The sequence below is a fragment of the Miscanthus floridulus genome, chromosome 1 (genome assembly GCF_019320115.1).
Source record: "Miscanthus floridulus cultivar M001 chromosome 1, ASM1932011v1, whole genome shotgun sequence".
Lineage (NCBI taxonomy): Eukaryota > Viridiplantae > Streptophyta > Magnoliopsida > Poales > Poaceae > Miscanthus > Miscanthus floridulus.
This window is the reverse complement of record NC_089580.1, coordinates 28,140,230-28,149,677: the sequence shown is the minus strand read 5'-3', so window position 1 is coordinate 28,149,677 and position 9,448 is coordinate 28,140,230. Positions and strand designations below refer to the sequence as shown.

The following is a 9,448-nucleotide window of genomic DNA, read 5'->3' as shown; positions in this document are numbered from 1 at the left end:
AGTTTGTGGAGACTTGGAGTTAGATCAAGGACTCGTTTGGTTGGCAGGGATTGTTCCAAGTGTTCAAAGGATATCCTGGTAGGAATAAATCCAGGGGATGATTCCCTGGACAAATGAACCTTGATTTTGAACTCTGTTCTGTTCCTTGCTCTTCTCGTGAGATCTCTGTGAATCTCTGAACAAGCATGACCTGCTCATTTGTAATATTAGCAGTACTGTCTACTTGTGCCACGGGAGTACTGACGAGTACAGTAATGGCATTGTTACTTGTGCCTCTGGGCTCTGACGCCACCGCGCCACTGCTGCAAAATGCAGACCTCGCGAGCACAGCGCGCATAGTTCCAGTGGCGCACCAACCGCGCCATGTGGAGGTTGCGATCGCACACATGTTCGCATCGCCGGCGGCCAGCTAGCCATACCGCATACGCCCACCGGACCGGACGGATAGATACGCAGGGCGCGCATGTGTCCGCACGGGCCCCGAGCCCCCGCCCCCGCTTCTAGATACTCGCCTCGCCATCCAACCCCGCGCACGGATCTCGGCGCGTGCCCACCAGCCGTCGATGACGTACCGCGCGCCGCCGCGCCTCCGGCTCCGCCTCCGCGCCGCGCGCATTAAAGCTCTCGCTCATCACTGACTCCCGACGAGACTTGGCTTCTACTGCATAGCAATCGCACGTGGCACTTGCCCCCCGATCGCCACCAGCTGCAGCCACAAGCGCAGCGCTCGACAGCCTCACCAGCCGCCATCACTCGCGGCAGTACCCGGCCGCCCCTGGGAGAGTGGGAGCCAGAGTGTGATAAGCCGCCGCCGCTGGCCTGCTGCCGAGCGCGCCGAGTGCGAGGAGACAGACACTCACTACGCAGCAGCAGCAGGGGCGACGGACCGATCTCTGCGTGCGGGGGGGAGCAGACAGCAGAGGAGGGAGCGCGCGTGGACTGGCTAAGCGCGGCAGCATGGGCGCCGGGATCAGGATCCTGGCGGCGTTCTTGGCGGCGCTCGCGGCCGCCGCCGCCGCCGGCGTGACGGCGCAGCTGCGGCAGGACTACTACGCGGCGGTGTGCCCGGACCTGGAGAGCATCGTGCGCGACGCGGTGTCCAAGAAGGTGCAGGCGCAGCCCGTCGCCGTCGGCGCCACCATCCGCCTCTTCTTCCACGACTGCTTCGTCGAGGTGCGCGGCCGTCCGCTTTCCTTCTTTGTTCCTCCTTCCCAGAGCTTCGATTGGAGATACCGGGCTGGCGAGTGTGCCGGGCGGCGCGCGCTTGGTCCCAACGCATGTGCGCTTAATTGCTTGCCATGTGAGCGTGAGTGTGATTGTGACCTCGACTGCGATGAATGGACTCGCGCAGGGCTGCGACGCATCGGTGATCCTGGTGTCGACGGGGAACAACACAGCGGAGAAGGACAACCCGAGCAACCTCTCCCTGGCCGGCGACGGCTTCGACACCGTCATCCAGGCCAAGGCGGCCGTCGACGCCGTGCCGGCGTGCACCAACCAGGTGTCGTGCGCCGACATCCTGGCCCTGGCCACCCGGGACGTCATTGCCCTGGTACGTCCTAGACTCCTAGCACGCGGCGCAAATCAATGCCCCACAAATCGCACGCACCTTACGGGCCCAAACCAAAGCTCCCGAACTTTGGATGGAGGATTCCCTGCGATGCTAGTAGTAGCGTAAAGCGTAGTGTAGTACAGCACTACAGCTACAGGCTCTGGATTCGCGCAGGCTGGCGGACCGTCGTACGCGGTGGAGCTGGGGAGGCTGGACGGGCTGGTGTCCATGTCCACCAACGTCGACGGCAAGCTGCCGCCGCCGTCGTTCAACCTGGACCAGCTGACGAGCATGTTCGCCGTCAACAACCTGTCGCAGGCCGACATGATTGCTTTATCTGGTGAGCAAATTAACCAAATTACTACTCCAGTAAGTGCTTTCTTTCTTATAAAGAAAAGTTCTAGTCCAACTGCTGTACCAGCGCTAGCGAAGTACGCAGGCTAGATTTCCATGTGCTCCGTTCCATGTCTTTCGAGTCAAGCAAAGGGCCCAGCCCAACCAAGGCCAGCACCCCCAGCGCTGCAATTAAAACTGCAACATTTTGTGTGGTCTCGACGGATCCGTAGCACGATCGAAAATGCATTATCCCCCTAGGTTAGAACAGCAGAGCTGACCAGTTTATTATCACGGTATAAACGAATAGTTGTAGACTGTGTGGCACTACAGCTGGTCGCTAGTAGAACTAGATCTGAAATGGGTCAACTGTGGCGACGGTCTCTGTCTGGAATGCTTGGCAGCCGTGCTTGCTTGCACAGTTGCACGTGAAAGAAAGGTCAGCAGCGCATTATTGTACTCCATCATCTCCATGGCCTCCACTGTTAGGCATAATCCGACCCAGACCGTTTGCTACTGAGACAGCGCCCAGCTACATTATTCGGCCCATTTATTGAGGCACATACAGGCCTGCCAAATGAGCTGTCGAAACCAAAAAAACTCGTGGCATCATTCAGTGTCACGGAGCAGGACTGCTGACTGCAGGAGCATACCGCAAAGAAACAATTTTTAAAATGAAAAAAACGTTCCTGCACAGCAATCTGCAACATGATCCACTGAAAACGCTGAGAAACAGCGTGAAATTTGTATGCTTCTGTTGAAGGAAAAAAAGAGAGAGAAAATCTGCGTGTTCCGAGTGGCACTTTGATTGAGCTGTTCCTCTTCCAATCCTTGCAGCGGCGCACACGGTGGGGTTCGGGCACTGCAGCACGTTCTCGGACCGGATCCAGCCGCAGTCGGTGGACCCGACGATGAACGCGACGTACGCGGCGGACCTGCAGGCGGCGTGCCCGGCCGGGGTGGACCCCAACATCGCGCTGCAGCTGGACCCCGTCACGCCGCAGGCCTTCGACAACCAGTACTTCGTCAACCTGGTGAACGGCCGCGGGCTCCTCACCTCCGACCAGGTGCTCTACTCCGACGCCCGGTCGCAGCCCACCGTGGTGGCGTGGGCGCAGAACGCCACCGACTTCGAGCAGGCGTTCGTCGACGCCATCACCAGGCTCGGCCGCGTCGGCGTCAAGACCGACCCGTCGCAGGGGAACATCCGCCGCGACTGCGCCTTCCTCAACTGATCGTCTCGTCTGGGTCCACCGCCTCTGAAGTAAAGTTTTATCTCAAGTAGATGGATGGAGAGAACATGGACATACAAGGGCTGGTTATATCTCAAGTGTTCATATAGAAATATAGAATCTAGAGTAAAGGTTAATTAATCATATCAGCACAAGGTTAAATGGTTAATGCTAAGGAGATTGCTTGATTCACCGATTGATATTAAAGCCGGCTGAAGCTGTTTTGGTGTGAGAGAAAAATACTGTAGATTCTAGCTAATAAGCCGGCTGATAAGTTCAAGCACTTAGCTTGCTTGGTAGGGCAAATGTATTCCTTTTCCTTCTTAATTTGTTCAGTCTCGGAGCAGTATTTGTTTGAATGTTTTCTTCTTGTTTGTGTTAGCCTGTTAGGGTTGGTTCATGGATGACAGTTGACAGGAAGAGTGATCATTTCTGTAGTTACATGTATTTTTTTCCCCTGAAACAGCCCTTGCTGTTTTCAGGCATTCAAGCCTTCAAGGCATAGCATTCCGTGGTGCGTAGCAGAATGCACTGAGAATGCGCGTATGCTTGATCCAGACAGGCGACAACTATTTCTGATCAAAAAGATTGGCGACAACTACTATAGCAGAAGACGTGCAGAGCAACCATTCTTGTGATGGATCGTCCACGCGTGCGCAATCGTGTGGAAATGACTTTCTTGTGGAATTCTTCAGAACAGCTGCACTGCACAAGGCAGCTACGTATATAAAACAAACCACATTCAACTCCAAAATTTTAGCTGTGAGCAAAACGCGGAAAGCAATGCGTTGTTCTGGATTAAACACAAATGGCGGTGAAACTACTACCGCATCAATCGCCATTACTGGCCCGTTTGACATGGGAGCAAAGAATCCATACCAATTGATCTTTGTTTTTTTGAGCAACGACACCGCGGGAGCTGAGAGGCTCCACTTGAGTACATTTTCCACAGATTCCGAGCGAGCCGGTGATGGAGGGTGCATAGCACCTACAACATGGGTGACCCTCGAAAGGTCCAACAAGGTACAAAGTGGGGGAGGAGATAACAACTTCAGCACCAACAGTAACACAACACAACAACAATAACAACATGATTTAGCTACCAGCTCAACCTACTAACCGAAGCAAATGCAACACTACTTCCTAACATGTGCCACCATCAATGACAGACTCCGACGAACTCTAAACCATATGCAGCTGTAAAGCATTGCGTGGGATCCGACAGACAACAACCAAGAGGCTGTAAGGCATTGAGTCGAGGCCAACAAACGATAGCCGTGAGATGCATCACCTATGAGTGCATCTGGGCTCCATCTGACGTCCACCAATGCCATTTTGGGGAAGGAAGCCTCAAAGGGGAGGACCGCCATGAGGAGAACGAGGAGATCCAGAGAAGAGATCAAGGTCCGCACCACCCAGCATGGGATGATGCGTGACACTCAAATGAACTAGAGGATGACAGAGCAAGCTGTTGACAAGCGAGCAACTGACAACAAGTAGTGAGCGCACAAGCCAAGGGGTAGGCAGGGCCGGCCCTAGGATTTTGGGGGCCCAGGGCAAGACTAAAAAATGAGGACCCTTAGTACATATGTACATGTGTTATCACTTGTATTAGTTTGGATGCTAACATACCTCACCGATGTCCAAATCATTATCTGCCGTAAGGCCTTGCTATCAGGATTATCTCGTCACATACTGGTTAACAAAATATTTTTTTTCTTCGAAATGAGACACATCAACTAGTAGCGGTTGCTTCAGAACACACACGTTTCTATTTCTCCTTAACAAAAAGCTTGGCAAAACGTGAGAACCAAACTGGTACAGACGTACAATTGTTGGGGGTTCATACATACGAGAAACGCATCAGGCTGAGCTAACGATAATTATTACCCGGTGATTATTTTCAAGAGATAATCTGGAGAAGTAACCTTCAAGCTAGCCGAATGGCTGCTTGATGGAGCGGCTGGTCATTGTCAGATAAGAGCGGGAGCAGATCTTCATCGAGGGCCTCGAGGCGGCCAACGAGATATCCTCCAAGAAGAAGAAAGTGGGCGAGCTTTAGCAAGGCTGTTGACTCTCTGCAAGAAGGATGCGAATAATAAGGTTGTGAATTTTGCTGCCGAGAACCACCACCTCTGCAAGGCCGTTGACTCCAAGAACGAGCCGGGGGCCGGGAGTCGGAGTCTGCAGCGGCCACTAGGGGCAAGCTCGCCGACGCGACGACGAGGCTATAGTTGGCGAGAAGAAGAGCGCGCGCGAGAAGGGGAGAAGACAGACGTGCTCGGGGGACCTGACGGATCGGGGGTCCGGGATGACCGCCCCGCTCGCCCACCCCCCTAGGGTAGGAGGGTAGTTAGACCAAAAGCAAGACAGAAGGGAGAGCAACCCGGAGGAGCACAAGGACACGCCGAGGGGCACATGCGCAGCATCCAAAGATAGCAGAAGGACACGGACATGAGCAACCAGGGAGAGCAGGTGTGCTTGTATCGATGCCTTCAACAAGGGAAGTGACGTCCATGGACGCCACCATCGACGATTGGAGCACCAGGGTCAGTAAGAGTTTCCACCCGAGACTTGCCCAACTGATGCAACAACCTCGTAGATGCTTCTGCGATGGCAAAAATTGAAATCTACATCAACGCCTCCAGGGACCGATATGATGCCATTTTGTGCCATCGTCGCTGGCATGGAGGAGCAGCAGCCAGGCGGGGTTCTCACCCAAATTCTATATGCCTATGGAAGAGAGCCCCGAGCGCAATGCGACAACAACGACGCGGAGCCGAGGCGGCCGCCGATGGTGTAGAGGAACATGAGCATGGGCGCAGGTGCGCCGATGCCCGAGTACCCGTGCACGGCCGAGGACGCGTCCATGCATGCTGCAGGAGCAGGCACGTGTCGCAGTAGACCACCGCATTGTCTTGCCAGACCTAGGCAAGGTCCACGATGCCTACGCAGGCCGTGCCCAACAACGGTAGCCAGAGGGGGGAGTACTCTCTCCTGTATTCACGCCCGCTGCCTTTATGCGTGGTGGGGGCTACGCCGTTGGACCTCAGAGGCCGTGACACTCAAGATGGAGTGCTGCTTTTCTAGGCGACGTGATAGATCTCCACGAATGTCACCTTGGCAAGCCGCGTCCCCAGCCTGGCAAGCTGCAGCAGCCCGAAGGAAGTAGATCCCGCCGCTGCTGGAAGCCCGGGCCGGCTAGAGCTGGCTACAAGCAGCCGCTCCACCACAGCCCTAGCCAATGGCGCACGAGTTAGGCCGCCGCCCCCGGCCCCCAGTCGCCGGCTCGGATGTGGTCGGCCTTTGGCCACCATGAAGAAGCCTGAAGAAGCCCAGAACTTGAGTTAGCTTTGAGGAGGCGCTGGATCTGGCACCTGGAGCCTCGGATCCGGCCGACCGGACGACCTAGCTCGCCAGAGTTGAAGAGGGTAGGGAGAGGGGGGAGGAGGGCCTACGAACAACGCCCTTTTTTGGGCTACCGTTGTCCGCCGCCGCTGGCTGTCGAAGGGCGGCGACGCGACCGGAGGGGGTGCATGGTGGTGGGGGGGCTAGGTGAAGGGTCGAGATGGCGGCCTAGAGGGGGGGTGAATAGTCTTTCTCTAAAATTAATCGCGTCGGCTAACCGATATAAATGCGGAATTAAAACAATTGGTCTAGCCAAGACTACACCCCTTTATATATGTTCTCTAGCACCTTCCAAAGATACTAATCAAGCAACAAAGGTGCTGGGCTAGCTAGAGCTCACCTAACCAATGCTAGGAGCAAGGTCACACAAACCTATGCCTCTAGTACTTTAAGCAACAAGGGAGCTCCTACACATGCTAGTAAGCAAAAGCACAAAGCTAACTAAGCTCACTAGCAATGCTCAATAACAAGGCAACCAATGCCTAATTAGAGAGCGCAAATACTTAGCTACACAAACTAAGCAATGTGACTAACAAGGTTACTAAAACCAAATTAGCCACGCAAGGGAGCTACTTCTATGCTACACAAGCAAGAAGGTAATTAGCAAGCTACACAAGCTATCTAATTACAAGAGCAACTACACAAGCTTAATATGTATAAAAGTAATTGCAAGCTTGTGTAATGGGGATGCAAACCAACGGGAAGAACAAGGTTGATATTATGATTTTTCTTCCGAGGTTCACGTGTTTGCCAACACGCTAGTCCCCGTTGTGTCGACCACTCACTTGGTGGTTCGGCGGCTAATTAGCATCACCCGCTAAGCCCGCACGTCGGGCGCCGCAAGAACCTACCCCTTGAGTGAGGGTAGCTCAATGACACGCTTTACTAGAGTTGCTCTTCGCGGCTCCCGCGGGGCGAGCACAATGCCCCTCACAAGCACTTCTCCGGAGCGCCGCACAAGCTTCTTGTGCGCTTCGACGGAGACCACCACCAAGCCATCTAGGAGGTGGCAACCTCCAAGAGTAACAAGCACCACCGGCTTGCAACTCGATCACCTAGTGCCACTCAATGCAACCTCACGTTGCAATCGCACTAGAATCGCTCACTCACACAATCGAATGATCACTATCAAGTATGTGTGAGATGGAGGGCTCCCAAGCACTCACAAGCATGGACACTAAGTCCCTTGAGGTGCTCCACACCAGCCATGGCCGAAGGCCACTTCTATTTATAGCCCCAAGGGCTAAACTAGCCGTTACCCCTTCACTGGGCAACGGTCGGGCCGACCGGACGCTCCGGTCATGTTGACCGGACGCTGGACCTCAGCGTCCGGTCGCCCACAGACGGCCACATGTCCCGGTTCCAATGGTCACTTGACCTGACCGGATGCAGCAGCTTCAACTGATCGGACGCTGGACCCTCAGCGTCCGGTCATTTCCAGTAAGCTCCCGAGCATGACCGGACGCGTCCGGTCGAACGCGATCGGACGCAGCACCAGCGTCCGGTCACTCTCCAGCTACTGCGTCATCGTACGTCAGCCTGACTAGACGTAGCCTGCCAGCATCCGGTGCTTTCAGACCTAGTGTCCGGTCAGTTGACCGATGCCAGCGTCTTCGCGACCAACTCGTTTTCAGTTCTAACTTCTTCACCCTTGCTCCAATGTGCTAACCACCAAGAATTTGCATCCGGCGCAATAGAAAATAGGCATTCCATTTTCCCGAAAGCGCCGAATCCGTCTCACCCCAGCAAACACCACCTGCAAACACCACCTCCTTTGTAAATGTGCCAACACCACCAAGAGTACACCACCATGTGTATGTGTGTTAGCATTTTCACAATCATTTCCCACAGGATGTTAGCCACTCAACTTGCCACGCCACTCGATCCTAGCGACAATGCAAAGTTAGATCACTCGAGTGGCACTAGATGACCGATATGCAAACAAGTTTGCCCCTCTTGATAGTACGGCCATCTATCCTAAACCTGGTCATAAACTTCTCTACACACCTATGACCGGTGAAATGAAATGCCCTAGGTTATACCTTTACCTTGCGCATTCCATTCCATCTCCTCCAAAGTCGATGCAACACATGCACCAACACGATCAACAATGATATGATCCACTTTATATCATCACATGATCATATTGGTTCATCAATCTTGACTCTACTTGCTCGTCACTGTTGCCATCGTCCATCGGCGCCAAGTCTTGCTCAAGCTTCACCGCCACGCGGTCCATCACTCCAAAGCCTTCGACTTGCCCTTCACACTTGCAACCGGTCCATCAAGCCAAGTCTTGTCTTGATCTTCTCCACCTTGATCACATGACTCAATGTCATGTCTCATGTGCAATAAGCTCCTTCATCATCACACGTGTAAGCTTTGCAACATCTCCAAGCCATTTTCACCTCCATGGCATATGTTGCTCACACACATGTACCTGTGGACTAATCACCTGTGTATCTCACATAAACACAATTAGTCCACCTAAGTTGTCACTCAATTACCAAAACCAAACAAGGACCTTTCACTAGGGCGCCGGTGAGTCGCCCCCGAGTCACCTGTTGGGGGCGCTGGGGGGAATGGAAAAGGGGAGCCATGTCACTTGAAATAATCTTAATTGATCTTTTAGCAGAAGCAGTCTATATCAGTTCAGGAACCATGAGGATATATATGTGCCGGCAGTAGTGGTATCCTTTCCATCATCAGCTACACAAAATAGATTACTAGTCTCTACGACATCCGTCGACATGGCATCCATAATCAATACAAAATTAAGATAAGCCGCGGCAATGGCCGGATCTTTCAACGAAAAATAATTAACATAATTATACAACCCTGTATGTAACTATAAAGCATGGATATTATCGTCACGACTCACAGACGAAAGGCAACCAAAAAGATTAAGAAAAATGTTAAAAAA

At 53.5% G+C, this 9,448-nt stretch overlaps 1 protein-coding gene across 1 annotated transcript; it reads left to right on the top strand.

The window, feature by feature from the left end:
* The first annotated feature begins 560 nt into the window (after positions 1-560).
* Positions 561-3,540, top strand: LOC136469634 (peroxidase 35-like). Its single transcript, XM_066467763.1, has 4 exons — positions 561-1,173; positions 1,352-1,552; positions 1,727-1,892; positions 2,723-3,540. Exons 1-4 carry the CDS (start codon positions 958-960, stop codon positions 3,118-3,120), a joined length of 981 nt encoding a protein of 326 aa, XP_066323860.1. The 5' UTR covers positions 561-957; the 3' UTR covers positions 3,121-3,540.
* The last annotated feature ends 5,908 nt before the right edge of the window (positions 3,541-9,448 follow it).

What these genes read in the sequence shown, in the direction of transcription:
- LOC136469634 (XM_066467763.1), top strand. Translation starts at nt 958, where the DNA reads ATGGGCGCCGGGATCAGGATCCTGGCGGCGTTCTTGGCGGCGCTCGCG. An exon ending in TCCACGACTGCTTCGTCGAG is followed by an intron (nt 1,174 to 1,351) that starts GTGCGCGGCCGT and finishes GGACTCGCGCAG; the next exon opens with GGCTGCGACGCATCGGTGAT. An exon ending in CGACATGATTGCTTTATCTG is followed by an intron (nt 1,893 to 2,722) that starts GTGAGCAAATTA and finishes CAATCCTTGCAG; the next exon opens with CGGCGCACACGGTGGGGTTC.